The 15,919-nt window shown below is 41.7% G+C and overlaps 1 protein-coding gene across 2 annotated transcripts in view; it reads left to right on the forward strand.

The window, feature by feature from the left end:
- Window positions 1-15,919, forward strand: part of COMMD1 (copper metabolism domain containing 1) — a 79,965-nt gene that overhangs the window by 61,011 nt on the left and 3,035 nt on the right. The window contains exon 4 of one of the 2 annotated variants that reach the window (XM_009282597.2): window positions 12,005-12,132. The exons of the other annotated variant lie outside the window; for it this stretch is intronic. Within the exon in view, the coding sequence (XP_009280872.1) occupies window positions 12,005-12,121 (117 nt within the window). The 3' untranslated portion in view covers window positions 12,122-12,132. The remainder of the gene's footprint in view (window positions 1-12,004; window positions 12,133-15,919) is intronic. 2 annotated transcript variants of the gene reach the window in all.

The raw sequence follows: 15,919 nt of genomic DNA on the forward strand, positions 1-15,919 counted from the left end.
CATATTCAGTTTTCATATGCCGAGCAGATCACTTATTAATTGTTAAATGACTGCTCTGCAATTCAGTTATGGAAATGATTTCTACTTCGGTACCACTTGCCCTTGAATTGAGAACGAGAGGTCACCCAAAATTAGATAACTTTTCTTTGAATCTTTTATCTTTCTAAAAAAAGATACAGTTCAACATGATGCTGTCAAGAAGACTATGAAGTGCTGTGCGTTAAAACAGTCTTCATGGCAAGGCTGTTTTTGGGATCGTGTTGGGAACTGGTGTCCTGATCTGTCCTGATTAGACTTTTAAACAGATGAATCCAGGTGAGGTGCATTGACTGTAATGCAGAGTTTGTATTCTATTGCCTGTATTCATTTCTAGGATGAATTTTGAACTTGCAGCTTGAATAAAACAAAGTTGTAATATTAGCTGAGGCAAAGAGAGCTGTGTGGGCAGAGCCTACGGCCCCTTGACTTCAGTGGGATTCTGCACAGGCATAAATGTCCTCCCACGCTAATCTCTTTGCAGGATTGCACCTACAGGTTCAGCTTTCATTGTGAGCCTTTGCTTTTCCTCTTACACAAGGAAAGAGACTGGGAAAAAAAAAAGGAGTTATGTATCATGCAGCGAATACTAGCAAGGACATATTCTGTGTTTAAAAAAAAAAGGCAAAGAAAAATGCAAATCTGTAGCTTCTCCATTTTTTTCAGCAGAGAGCTATGTTCCTCCGGTGTCTCCTTGCTGGCACGTAACGCTGATATTTTAGTGCATTTGATCCAAAGGTCACTGAAGTCAGTGCCGAGATTCCCACTATCTTTAGTGGGCTTTGCACCACACTCAGCAAGAGCTGGTGTTTTGCTGATAAATCCGAGTGCGATACCTGTCCTGAGGCTTCGGAACAGCAATAGCAGCAGTGTTCAAGGGGCTGTAAAACAGGCTGGACTGCAAATACATGGCTGCCCTCCTTTCTGTGGGAGGTTTCTCATGGCTAATTGAAAGACAGCAGTTTGCATTCTAAAAGAAATGAAAAAAAAATATCAAAAATTAAATAAAACAATATTTTTCCAATTTGCCTTTTTTCCCCTTATAAGTTCATACATTCGAATTACTAAAAAGAAACAAGTATAGTTATTTTGGTCCTGCTGAGAATATGTGTTTGCAGTGGCAATGTAACTCTAAGTAGTCCCTTTTGTCCCCATAAATTCTATTTTCAGGTCATTGGAAAGAGTATAGATAAATGCCGTAAAAACAGCAAAAAAAAGCCTGTTTGGCCTGACTACTTTGTCTTCTTATATGTCTTAAGAAGGATAACCCAGCTGAACACATGCTGAACTGCAGGCATATTTTCAAGCCTTTGGTACACTGTTTTCGTATTTTAGATGAGCCCTTCTGCCCAAATGAGAGTAACTTTTCACTTTCCATTTAGAGGCATATTCGTGTGTAATTCAGGATTTGCGTGATGCACGAGTGTGCCAGGGACAGAGGTTAATGTTTTTGTAACGAGATGGGGATGTTGCTGGTGGCATGTGTGCCTGCGAGGATCTGTTTTGCCAGGCTTTTTGCTTTTCCTCCTCTAGGTAGTAAAATACCCTGGTGCAAATGGATGCCTGGCATCACCGTGATGCTATAAACACAGCCGGGATAGATGCCCTTGAAAAATTACTTTATGAAAAATTTCATTTTGTGGGCACAAACGTATTTGCTGTAGCCGGGTCATGCTGATCTAAGAGCTTAGGTGCAAGAATATAGGGACTTTTTGATTATGGGACTTTTTGAGGGCATTGCCTGTCACTGTTCAGAGACGCAAACCAGCAGAGGATTTGCATGGCCTTCACTAACCACTTGCAAAACTTGCAGCAACCAAAATAAACACCGTTGTACTTTTTGTTCAGCTCTGCATGTTGAAATATTTCAGCAACATGCTCTGTACTCCCCTCCCTCATCTGCTCCTCTGTTTCAGGCAATCCAGGTGCCTTTTAGACCGAAGGGCAAGTGCACATGGTTCAGAAAGGAGCAGAAAAGAAGGTTTTAAACACATCTTATTCCAAAATGCTGATTCAGAGTAATTTTAATCTTTGGTCTTTTCTTTGACCAAACCAGGTATGGTCTTTGCTGAAGACAGATTGGCATCAAAAAGCCAAGATCTTCTAGCCATTGCCATCAACAGGAGCCAGCGTTGCCTGCTGTCATGGAAAATAAGGCCACTTGAACCGTCTTAGGGGATTAATTTCCACTCAGCTTTTATATTCGGTCTAACACTTTTAGGCAGGACATTAATGGGCACTTGAATCCTTTACGTAACACATAAACTAAACCATTAAAGAGCTGCGAGGGAGCAAAAGAGATCTGTTTTGGGGGATGCTAACCAAGTTATTAAGCCTGCAAGCTGATAGTGCTCTCGGCCAGAATATGCCAGGATCCCAAGTCACGCAGCCTTCTAAAGGTCAGGTATTCTCTGCTCAGGTTTTGACTGTATTCTTTGATCATGAGATTATTTTTAAATGCAGATTATTTAAACTCTGTGTATGTAGTTGGTATAAAAGTAATTCTTAACCCCATGGCTCATTCCTGTTTTCCTGACAGTAAATATTGCAGTAACTGAGAGGAACGTGGTTGACACTGATTTGATTAAATAAACAGTCAAGTTAAAAGCACGGAGATTTCCTTATGTAATTAAGAGTTAACTAAATGCACAGTCGGCAAACTCCAATCTTGGTGATACCCTGTAACAAAAACATGCCCCAGTGGCATGGAGGGTTTGATGTTATAATACGGTACTTTCCGATACATTTAAGAAAATGGTAGATAATCAAGTTTCAACTACTTTGTGATATTCTGAAAAGGGTTTTTTTTATGAAGCTGAATGGTGCTTGATTTTAATTTTGACTCCCATGTTAGACAATAGGGGGGTTAAAATGTAAGGAATATGAATTCCAGGTCTGATTAACGTTCTCACTAGAGAAGCTGAATTTAGGGTAAAAGCAGAAGATCCTTCCAGTAAGGGCTCTCTTTTTCTTAGACAAATTTCATACTGCAATTAAGTGCTACAAGACTGAAAAAACAGACTAGCCTAGGTATTTGGAGATTAAACATGTATAGAGAAAGCTGTAGACGCAGCTCTATGAGCAGGCTTAAAAACAGCAACCAAACAAAACATGGTGCAAGAAAACAAGTACAGCTGTCAAACAAGATAGAAATAGAAAAATGCAGATCACCACAGGAAGGCAATGATCATAAGTGAGGAAGGACATTTACCCTTTAAGGTCCCCTGCAGGGGACTTTCGGAGGAAAGTACATCACCTTGCAGTGGTTCCACTGAGAGACTCTTTGTTAGTTAAGAGCTGACACAGCAGACAGAGCTCGAATAAATGATGATGGAGCTTTCTTGTCGCTGGTACCCTTGTGAGCACTGGCAGTGGAAGGACTACCAGCGGTGGGGGAGCTGAGATGAGCTGGAGAAAAATGTGATTAAGAATTAAGATGAGAACCTGATACCCTGCCAGAAATATAGTGTATTTCCTTTAGTTTTTAAATACATGTGTTGATTCAAATCTTACAGTGATAAAAAGGTAATTTTTTTTTTTTTTAATGCTGTCTTTGTATGCTTCTTTGTACAGTTTGGTGAAACTTGCATGTATCCCTGTATTCTCTTTTTCTTTTAAAACCTCTTAAGCCCTGCCAGATACCCACAGGCATGCACTAGGGCATTCACATGGAGAAAAACACATACAAATGTTAAACATCATATTTCAGCCTCTATTTCCTAAGATTGTCTCCTATGACAGACACTGGAATTGCATAGGATCCCCAAAAGCTTTCTTCTAAAGGAGGAAAAATAATGTGAAACTTTCAGTCTAATTTACACTTTTAGGGTGATTGGGGACTGGCAACCGTGTTTGTTACAGAATTAACGTGATTCCACATAAAGCTTTTATGTACCATCTCCCAAATGGGGGTTAGACCAGTGATGACCGGTCTATGAGGCTAGATTCAGACTAGATATAAGACAGACATTTTTTATGCTGAGGGCGGTGAAGCACTGCAACAGGTTGCCCAGAGAGGTGATGGATGCCCCATCCCTGGAAACATTCAAGGTCAGGCTGGACGGGGCTGTGAGCAACCCGACCTAGTTGAAGATGTCCCTGCCCATGGCAGGGGGGGTTGGAGTAGATGACCTTTAAAGCTCCCTTCCAACCCAAACCATTCTATGATTCTGTGATTTACGAAAATTGACCACAAGACCCTAAATAAATTCTCCCTAAATTCTCCCTTAATAAGCCTCGACCTTGAAGAGTCCCGGCTCTCTAGACTTGTATCGCCTCTTTCTTCTTGTTCTAAGGAGGAAATGGCCATGCCTGTAGGCCAGAGGAAGAGCAGGGCTTTCTCCCTAATATGCACATGAAGTGATGTAAATCTCTGCAACCCATCTGCACAGAGGTCTTTTAAGCTTGCCTAATGGAAACAAAGTTTGTGCAAAGAATAGTTAGAAATCAATTGCATTTCTTAGTTGGTGATTTTAACTCTCTGCTTGTTTACACCGTCTTCTACGTAACAACTGGGCTCAAGACCCAACCAGAGCTGCATACCAGCGTCACCTAGAAAGGGTGAGTAGACTAAGCAGGTGAAGTGATTTATTTTGCATGCTGTTACACCTATTTACTTCAAGCCAGTCAAGCAGCAGGAGAAAAATGCCCCTGTTAAAGATTAAACATCCCACACTCGTTCTAGGGTTTGAAAGAACTCTTGAGCTCAGCTGTGCTTTCAAGGTGCTGGAATTCAACTGAAAACAGTCTTGATGTGCTTTCTGTGTCAAAATAGTGTCTGTAGGGGCAGAGAGGAGTTGGGGGGGGTGTCTTTTTGCATTATTTTTTAGAAATCAGTTTAGATACAGAGATGTCTCACTTTCCATTTCTGCACTGGGAGTCAGATCGTAAGACTTTTTGTTCTCTTGCCACAACTCCCATTCCCATCTAAAGAAGGCAATGGTGATGGCAATGCCTTTAGTTAGGATTACCCAAACCTGTATTTAGTGGCCTTCGGCTTTGACCAACTTACATGGTCAGTATTTCCCATGCCAGGCTGAATCCTTCCCCAAACTGGTTTGTCCATCTCCAAGATCAAGACTAGGATGGAAAAATGTTCGGGGGGGTTCTCCTTAAATGTCTTTGCATATAGGAATTGCCATAATGCTTTTGGGGAAAAAAACCTTGGAAATAGTAAGTTCAAGGTTTACAGCAAGGTCAGGAAGGTGCCTCTTGGTGCCCTTATGAAAAGAAATTGCCTTAAAAAATTTAGGAGCCTCTGAAAATTTTATTTGTGCATCCTTGATAGAGATTTTGTCCAGCAGCTCAATTCCTAGAGGATTTTGCCTGAATCAAGCATGTTCCAGAGTGGAAATACAGCCTCTGGGTGCTCTGGGCACTGCTGTAGGTACCCAGCTCTGGGTTCAGGCTGATGAACAGGCTACCCAAGGGTAGGACACAGGGCATTGCCAGAAGGTAAGAGACAACCTCATGCGTAAGACAGTGAAACACAAACTCCTGGCTTATTTCAGTCTGCAAAGCTCTGGCGTGAGGCTTGGTGAAGCTGGCCACAGCTGAGCACTTCGGAGTCGTTTCCCAACGAGATGTTCCCCATTTTCTGGGTGCCCAAGGCAGATGCGGGTAAATCTGCAAAGAGCCATACGCTTACAACCACAGGTGGTCAGAGCCGTGTTGAAAAGGTATGGAGCACTATTAAAAACACTGCAGGTTTCTGAAAAATGGGGTGGATATCCACACCAGAGGGATTTTAGGTTCTGCATCTCTTTGCCTGTTTACCAAGTGCTGAAATGAAGCCGATGCAGCTTCATGGGGATGATTGACTTTGCAACCTTAGCATTGGTGCTCAGTGTTGGCATGTGGGACTCGGGCAGGCAAACCAGGCTATTTTTAAACAATTATTATTAACACGTTTCAACCACTCCACATTTATGAAGCTGGTTGGCTACAGGGTTGGAGAAATCACTGGGAATTCCCTATCAAAGTTACAGTTTTATAGTGACTTGAACTGTGAACAGACAGGAGGCCAAAATACTATGTACATTACATACATTTAAACATACGCCGCTTCCCAGCGAGAGAGAGCCATAAAGGGGGTTCCATTCTGTTAACCTCTCATGATGGCCAATGACCACAGCAGATTTGGAAAGGCATTTTATGGGGTAACTTGAGTCTCAACTACTTGAAGACGTTGTAAAAGGGTGTTGGAGGAACCAGGTAAGCAAGCTTAGCAAGTGGTGATCAATCAGATAAGCCCACATAAAAAATTACAGGTATAATCTTGCAAAGAATCATCGGTAAATGAGAATGAAATTTGCGTTTTGTCAGCATAACCAGGTCTTTTTTTTCTGAATTGTGTTGGTACCAGCAGAACTGTGGCTTTTATAACCTTTCCTTTCTGGCCACAGCAAGTTGCAGTATGAAGTGGCTCAGCATTCGGGGCATTTGAATGTGTTTTGCCCTCGTAGGAAAGACATTTGCGGTGTTTTCTCCAAAACAGCTGAGGGTTTGGGCTAATCGACATGAATAATGAATGAGCAGTGTCCTAGCAGCATCTGGAACACAGCAGTTATAACTGAGCACTCTTTCAATAATGAAAAGAAATAGGAGACCACTAATCACAAACGCAGGGTAATTTACCCATGTTAGATGTCCGCCGTTTGTTCATTGTCAACCTCTGTATTTATGCATTGTGGTATAATATTTTTAAGTGGAAGCATGGATAAGTAACCCCTGTAATACAGAGTTTGTGTAGGGGGATCACACAGGACAGGATGCTGCTCTCTGGGCGGGATACGGGGAATCCATAAGGTTACGATAGCTCAAAAAAGGAAACACGTAGAAATCAAAGTGATTTTTTTTTTTTAAATCAAAAAGAGAGGAAGTTGGAAGGCTTACAGAAACCAATGCAGGTTAATATCACCAATTTGAAAACAGCATAGCCGTACAGAAAGTATATAAAACTTGCATAAAAGTATTAAGTTGTCTTCTTTCTTATTAATTCTTTGTGATGTGAAATGTATAAGAACTTCAGTGTACGCTTCTTTCTAACTAGCTATACTGATTAAAATATGGTTTGGGTTTTTTTTGCCTGTAACACTTTCTGAAAAGAAAGCTGTGCTTCCAAAAGACACACAGACCAGCAGGTTAAAGCGAGTGCCTCTCTGCAGCCATAAATTCTCATCTTTCATGTAAGGTATAAAATACTAGATGGACTATTTTCAGTAGGTTGATATCGTAAAAGCAATGACATTACGTTTGCTGTGCAGTATCAGAGACCTAGTCTTATGGTCTTGGAATTATTCCAATTTCTACAATCCTTTATCTGTTAAATCTGTGATGTTACAGGCTTGATGTTCCATTAAAAGTATTAAAAAATCTCCAAGCGGGTTAACTTTTTTTCCCTACATGGATGTAATAGTCATTCGTTTAAGAGATTCTTGGTTCATGTAATACCAAAATAATGTACAAGAATTAGAAGGCACTTTCAGTTACAAATATTTGTGCTTTATTTTCTACAGTATTATGGAAATTAATTGCACTTTACCTTAGAGGTTTTGAAGGCCATGATTATAGGCTTGTTGCAAAACCAGTTCTGAATTGAATTAAAAATAATGAATTTAGTATTGTCAGAAATGTGGTCATATGAAATCAATGTGCCTTCCATTCCAGTTTTTCTGGAATTATCTAGACTTTGCTTATGCCCCAGTGTATCTTGCAGAATATTAATGAATCTAAAAATAACTTCTGAAGTTTGCAGTGGGATCATGATTGGTGCAAGGTGATAGGAGATTCACTGCAGCATCTTGTACTTTTATCGCCCTGCATTAGTTTGTGGCAGCCCAGGTTTTTTTTTCTTTTTACCACTTATCAGGTGTTCCTAATCTGAGAGTCTAAGCAGCAAAAATAAATCGGTCTCATAAACATCTGACATGAAGTATTTCCACTTAGTGTGAATCACCCAGTTCAATGTGGTATTGCCCTGATTCTTGAAAGTAAAAATAAGCTCAAATCCAGTATTTTTCTTCTTTTGGGGTCTTCTTTTCCTACTTTTGATAACATTGTCATGGTAACTTCTGCGTTATCTTTTTTTTTTTTTTTTTAGCATGAGTTACCCAGGTCATTTCTGTCTCCCTCTCCCCCAAGTCCTGCTAGGAATGGCATGAGCAACTATTCCTTGGAGAGGCAAACCTGGAGCACTAAGGAAGTGCTCTGTGCTGGGAGGATCTTCCACCCTGATGGTCTGCGAGAAGATCAAGTGTAGCTTATGGTGTATTTTGACATGTAGCAGAGCAAAACCCAATACCTCTTAACCAGACAGCCCTTCAGGGCCTGCCAGCGATACCGGGGTGAGTCACATATGAATTGTGTGCACCAGGTGTCAAGGAGAGGTCCTCCGTAGAAAGGTTTGGAAGTGAGCAATAATAATAATAATGCTGAGGTGAGTTTATCGGGGTTTTTTTGTCAGGGTTTATTTTCCGCCATTGGGCAGTACAATAGCAAATTCCCACAGTAAAGAGTAAGTAAGAGAAGCCTACAGTGAAGGGAGGCTTCTGTGGTAGAGCTGGGCGGCATCATTGCAAAAATGACTTGAAGATGTGCTTTTTCCAAGGAAAATGCGTCCTTGCACCGTTTTAAAAAGTGTCTAATTTCCAATTTGAATTTTGGGTTAAGTTGGGGCTTTTTTAATTTCTTTTCTCTTGTCTTTTTTGGGATGGGGAGGGTGTTTGGAAATTTTTTTCTTTTTTTTCTTTTTTTTTTAATTAAGATTTGCATTTCTTTATCATGCAAGCCTCTAAGCAGGTCCAGCTAAACCTTGAAGGTAATGTCTTACTGTTTCTGTCCATGTTAGAGAAATAACTCTAACATGGAGCATGCTATTAATACCTTCTGGCAGTGGCCAGGGCACTGGCGTGACTGGGGTTATTTGCCAGCTTCCTTTTAACACTGGAGCCAGTGGGCTCCGCAGGCAGCTCGCTGTTGCTGCTTTAGAGCCACCTCTGCTCCCAGCAGTGCTGGTGTGTCGAGGAATGACTGAGGCCACCTTTAAATCTATCGACTTAAAAACCAGCCAAGTGACACTGATGGAGCACTGCTTAAAAAAGGTCTAAAGGACTTCGACTGGTTTGTAGTTTTTTATTCGTAAAGTTAAGGTGTGGTTATTACTGTCAGGTCTGCACTACCACTCTGCCAGTTCTCTAGGTTTCCTCACTGGCTAGTTCCAGACACTTTCTTTTCAACTACAGTTATAATCTTTTAGTGATCAAGAAATAAAAAAAAGGATAACTGAGAATGTGCAATTCTTGGTTGTGAGAATGGGAAGCTGGACTGTACCGGCACAGGCAAAACATGCTCTGGTGCTGAGCCGGCAAGGAGGAGAGCGCACCCAGAGGGAGCATCAGTACCTCTCTGTAAGGGTAGTATGGTATAAAATGGGAGCTGATAAGGTAGTTGGCCATTATTGATTTTCCTATTGAAATACTATTATACTTGTGACTTGGGATATTACTTACAGGGTAGTCCCTGCAGGTGTTTTACTAAAATAGTATTTAAATGTAATTAGCAAATTTGGAGGAGTTGGGAGAGTTGACATTTTCAGCTAAACCAGAAGATTTTTTGGTAATCCTAATTCATGCTGCTGAAGCGGGTTACATCAAAGCCCATGCATACGTTTTCTTTTACTCCAGATAAGCAGTGTCTTAATACATGTTTGCAAAAGTGGGGAAAAAAAAAATTATAGGCTATGAATTTACTCTGAAATCCGTATTTTGTCTTTTCTGTTTAATTAATACCTTGGAAACAAAGTGACATTTGGTTCTGCTTCTGGATGTTACTGGAGAAGATGAGTGTGCTTTGAATTCCCATGCATGTTTGCTATCCTGCTCGCTGCTGTGTGATGCAAGCTGACCGCAAGTTTGGGCTTGTGTGATGTCTTAGTGACTGGCTCCTTGTACCAAACCACACCAAGCAGCTTTCTCTGCAATTGTTTTATTTAACCCTCACTGGCTTTTCTGTTTGCAACCTAATTTGCTCATATTGTGAATTATAAGATGTTAATCTGGTGTTAATACATTGCTGATTTGACCCTAACCCTGCTGCTTTGATGTAAGCAAAGCCCGCAATTTCTTTAGTGCGCTTAGAATAACAGTCAAAGGCGTTTTCTAGATACGCGTTTACAGAGATAATTCTGTTTGAAAGAAGATGGTTGGTTAGCTTGTAACGTATGTGGCTTTATATATCCTTGTGTTTCTTCTGAACATAAGACGTATTATTCAGACATAGAAATCTGAAATCCTCCAAAGTAGGTTGTCATTCTATATATTTCGGTACTTCTTCCTGCTGCAAAGAATAAGTCTGTCCCAGCAAGATGCCTGGCACCTAATTTTGCAGCAGGAAGGTGCCCACAGCTGGATGCGCTTGCTGGGAAGTCGGCAGCGTCCACGGAGGTGTGGTGAAACCCTGCTGGGCTGGCAGGGGCGGCCTTATCTCTTCCCAGGCTCCTGCCGAGCTGCCACACATCTTACCGCAGATCAGAGTGGGTTGACTTGCCACACGTGAGCCAGATGCAATCTGCAGATGACTCCTGGCCCACCACCTCTTCTGCAGAGGAGACCAGGGCAGCTGCTGCTATATGTGGTTGTCTCCCGGCATATTACAGTAGAATATTATATCGGTTTGGAGGTATTCCCTGCTCGTTTTACTATCCAAACTAACATGAAATGCTGAGATGTTGACAGTCATGATTCTGGAGTCTTTATTTACCAGGGATGCACTTAATTACTTACATAAAATATACATGGTATTTTTCCTGGTTAACAGAGGAGGTAGGAGATTTGCTTGGCTGCAGAATATTCAGTGATCTGGAAGAAAAAGTGACATGGATTAGTGAATAATTAGTTATTTATTACTTAGCCATGAGGAACTCAGAAGTTGTTAAAAAGCAGCAAAATTCATTTCTATAGGAAATGTTATGCTAGAAATTTCTTTGATTCATTCTTTCACACATCCCACTGAGAAGTGGAGAAACAGGTTACTTTTTATTTTAATCACATATCATTGAATGGCTGGGCTTTGGCCCAAAGAAAAGGCAACACTTCTGAACTCTACTACTTTTGTTAATAACTTTTATTGAAATTCTGGCTTCCGCAATTCTTTTAATTAAATAAAAACCCTCCCTAAGTAAAGCACTTTGCTTACCGCAGTATGAAAACTGTTAATAAGGATAACAAGGTTTCCTTGCTAGCAAGCAAATGCAAACTGCAGATGTAAAACCGTTTTATCAGCTAGTCCTTTCCAAAACCACTTAATGTCTTTGTTGACCAAAAAAATTGGGAAGGCTGAAAATTAATGTGGGTTCTTAATCACAATGAAAGGTACCAGGATGTTTGAAGACAAGCTGGGTTTCTGGTGACATTACAGATTTAGTTTTTACTTATGCAAGGGGCAGCTAAATCTTTAAAACATCTTAATCTAATGCAAAACCTAAGCCAGGAAAATAAAATTATCTTCCAGAGCAATGAAATTACATTGAATCCCAACCTCTGCGTAGCAAATGACTGCGTTGCCTGTACCAAAAGGATAAGACCTAAAAACCCACAATACTCCCATTGCTCCAGGAAGCAGCTGTGTAGGTACAGAAGTCCATGTCTGTACCTGGCTGGCTGGCTGGCTGTGTTTGCACACAGGCATCAGAAGCTGATGCTTTTTCACTATCTGAAGAGTTTGCTTTCCTGGTAATTTAAGATTGGATAATTCCTTTACAAAGAGCCGTAAATGATCTTACAAGCACTACATCAAGTTGAGAAGGCTTTTATGCATGTGCCTGGTGCGTTGGCTGGTGGCTGCCTGTCATGGGGTGTTGTTGAGGTTTCTTCTTCCGTCCTGGTCACTCAGGACAAGGTCTGTGGGTCCCAGTTCATAGTGTTTCTGCTCTTCCACTTCCACATGATCTGAAGGAGTTCTTCTCCTGCGGGCCCCTCTTGGCAGTGGCACCCGTAGCCCGGTGACCTCTGGGACCCAAGATCAAGCAGCTGTGAGTGGGCTTGTTCGCATGGGATGTGGACCCTGCACTCGCGCCGGGCATGTCTGAAACCCACGGAGGTGAGGATGGGCACACAGCATCGCCTGTATTCTCTTTGCATAGGGTTTCAAAATGCGACTGCTTTTTATATGAAATAGTATCTAACCAGACAAACCCTGCATTTCTCTGTCTCAGTTCTTTGAACACCATAGGAGTGCTCCCTGTGTGTAGGTGGAGTTGGCTCCCTCTTCCTTTGCATGTGACACCTCCACTGAACCATGGAGACCTGCTCTCCTGGTAGTCAGCCAGCTCTCAGCTTGGCAGCACTTCTCTGATTTAATGGAAGAAAGCCCCATGTCCTCTGAACCCACCTGGGTTGTGGGTTGTTAAGGCTGTCGTCAACACCTTGGTGTCTTTGTTCAGTTGCTGAGCAATTTTTGTTTCCTACCCCTTGGCAGGGGGTTCTCCTTACCTCTCTCAAAGCTTTGTTCGAGGTGTTTCCACCTGGGTGGGCAACTATTTGTACGCAGCAACCTTCACTGTCCTTGGGCCAGTGAGCATGAGGCATGGCATCCCACTGATTGCACTCATACCAGCGTCTCCCTCATGACCACCGTTTGCTAACAAAGCTGACTTCCTAACTTCTGCGTCGGGAGATGCCCCAAGCCACCACCCCGGCCCGTGGAATAAGCCTTAGTCAAGACACTTTGTATCAAAGCAAATTTACCACCAGCTTACGTTGCAGTCCTGGCAGTGACCAAGTTCCCTGAATGCTGAGTGGTCTCTGAATCAAGTGGAAATGAATATGAATAAAATTATATGTGAATTCAGAGGGTGTTATTTTTGTTTTTCCAATATAATGGCTACAACTTAAAAATACTAGATGTATCAGAGTTGCTGGGAACCATTTTAAGTAGCTGGTCAAACTGATGCAATAGAGAACAATTGTATTTTTTTAGGTTTTGAATGTGTGAGGATTGGTTTTCTAAAAATACATGTTTTTTTAAGTGTAGCTACTGAGATACAGAAAGTTGTGCTTCTCTTAGTCCCTCATATAAATATTTTTGCAGCGCTCTCTTGTTCCTGAAAAAGAAAAAAACCTAGAAGACCTAATTCATGGCTGCGGGAGTTTGTGTTTCTTGGATGTTTGTTTTGCAGCTCCTTTTTATAGCCCAGGGTCAGGAGGGAAATGGGAGGAGGGGTGGGAAAGCATGTGTCGAGAAAACCAAGACGGTCGCAGGACATGAGCTTCGAGCATCAAGCTTGGCTTTCCAACCTGAAGGTGGGGATACATGTGCCGTTTCCATTGCACACAGACATGCTCTAATGACCCCGCTTGTTGCGCATACACGTGCCTTTTTCCAAAGACTGCATCCATCTCCGTGAAGGGCTGAAGTCCACATTTCGGTCTGGTAGGCAAGTGTGCTGTGCTGCAGGGCTTTGAGGCACTGCTACTCATGCTTCAGGTATGAAACATTCACCACAGCAGGTCCCCATCTGGTGAAGGGGCTCATGGTACCATCATTGCGTGTTTGGTGGCTTCGGATAAGTGAGTGTTTGGTAGCCTGTTGATGTTCTTGTTTGTTAGCTTCTGGGTTTATTTTTAATAAGCGACTCATTCCATTTTGGGTTTGCTTAACTACGAGACGTCCAAGTGGGCTGAAAATTTCTGTAACAATAGGAAGTATCAAAAGGGATGCCTTGTTTCTTGCTGAGAAGGAGCAGAGACACCAAATTTGTCCTGCTCCTGGAGGACACCTTAGGGGAGCGACGTGAAGTTTTAATTTCGCAGCTCCATCTTCTTTTTTCTTCCTTTTTTTCCTCCTTCTTTGGAACTTTGTAGAGGATATAAACTAATGAAGCATTAAATAAAACTGATTTAATTTATATTGCATACTCACCAATTCTGAGCAGCCTGATTTACAGCCCTCTCGGTCCATGTGAGAGTGTGATAACTATTTAGATACCATCCAATCCACATAGGAAAGTTTAGCTGCTTTATAGATAAAAAGTATGCTTTATGAGTACACTTACACTTGTATAAAGTGGCATGCAGAGTCTTAGTGTAATCCAAGAATGTCCTTTTGCTCAATTTACATTCCTTTTAACTGACAAAACCTGAAGAGGGGAAAAAAAAAAGCCTCCTCATGCCTTAGGCTCATGCAAAAACATCTCCACCAGAGCTGAGACCTTCAGTCTTCTCCTGTCTGCTCACATTCACCATGTGATTAAGCCGTAAAATCAGCTTATGAAGATCTTCAAGGCTTCATGGGCAGACCCTGGCCTGAGGAAGTCTGTTGATGGGCTCACGTGACTTGAGGTGCACAGTTGTGGCTGGAAAGCCACAGAAGTCAACAGGAGTTTGGCCTTGGAGTTCATCCTGTCGAGGACTATGACCTAGGGCTGCATAGCATGGTGCCGCCACTCATTCCCTAAAAGGTCAAGACAGAAATCAGCCTCGTGCTGAGGAAAGAGAGGTCAGGTTACGGAGAGAGGATGTTTTCAGATGTTGTCTGTGAAACAAGACTTGTAATGTGTTACAGATACTGGGATGATTTTAGGTTGGTGAGAAAAGCTTCTGATTCTGCAGTAGCTCTTCTGTGAAAGCGAGCTCAAACTTTTTCTGGTCAGGTCTGGGAAAACAAGGATGCTAAAACTGGGGGGATTTAGCTGGGGGAGCTGAAGCAGTTGCAGCAGTTGCACCAGTTGGGCTGACGCTGCCCGTTTCTGCTCATTTCAGTGGAGAATGGTTTACTCCAGCACAGGGGTCTGTGATCTGGTTTCAGCACAATGCTTCACAGAGCCTCAGGGGTTAACTAACGGATTGCTTGAGATTTGACTTTTCCAGTGCTTCCTAATCAAGGAATGTATAGAGAGATATTTCAAGGTTTCGTTCCGGCTTTCTTATGCAATCTCCTGCAAACACATCTTCTTCAGGCAGATCTGACCTAGATTTTTCTCAGTGCACTCCTAATCAGACAGGAAAATACAAGAAAGCCCACTGCCAAATGGAGTTAAGCTGTCAAATTCCTCACCAATCATTTTCTTTCTGCACAGTGACCAGCTGTAATTGTGCTTTGCTGTAATTATGCTTGCAGAGGTATTTTATACAAGGTATTTTCCATAAGATGTGTTGATAACCATTGTCAAGGACAAGAAAAACTGTGTGAGAGAGCACTTGCTTCCAAGTCCTAGATTTCATATCTGTGTTGTTATTGATCCCGAATGTTTAATGCTACTTCTGTGATGTTTTGGAATGTGCTAAGTAATATTATAGAGATGAACAATTCATTTAAAAAGAAAAAACCACAACCTACAGTAATAGTTTCCAATAGGATGCTGTTTATGAGCATAATTGCTTGCTCAGGCAAAGGCCTTTCCTAATAGTCATCTGTATATTCTACATGGTATGTATTTAGTTACATGACTATTACTGAACTTTACTGATACTTCATTCAGTCAAAGTTCTCCTTAATTCTATGAAAACTTTTCTAATCAGAAGCACCTGCATACTAAATACATAACTTGATTTCTGCATCTTGGTCTGTTGGCTGATTTGGTCGTTAGCAGATAAGATAATAAACATTTCATAAAGACTGACTCATCCAGTGGAGCTACGGTAAGTGACTTACCAGCACCTAAGTACCAGCATTAGGGAAGAGACAGTGATATTTGAAGACAAGAAAATGTTTAAAGTGCACGCTGCTCTCATTGTATGAGGTCTTCCTTCTTAGAAAGTTTCAAGTTTTAAGGTTTAAATCATAGAATCATAGAATAGTTTGGCTTGGAAGGCACCTCTAAAGGTCATCTAGTCCAACCCCTGTGCTGTGGGCAGGGGCATCTTCAACTAGATCAGGTTGCCCAGAG

The sequence above is a fragment of the Aptenodytes forsteri genome, unplaced genomic scaffold (assembly GCF_000699145.1).
Source record: "Aptenodytes forsteri isolate BGI_AS27 unplaced genomic scaffold, ASM69914v1 Scaffold582, whole genome shotgun sequence".
In the NCBI taxonomy this organism is placed as follows: domain Eukaryota; kingdom Metazoa; phylum Chordata; class Aves; order Sphenisciformes; family Spheniscidae; genus Aptenodytes; species Aptenodytes forsteri.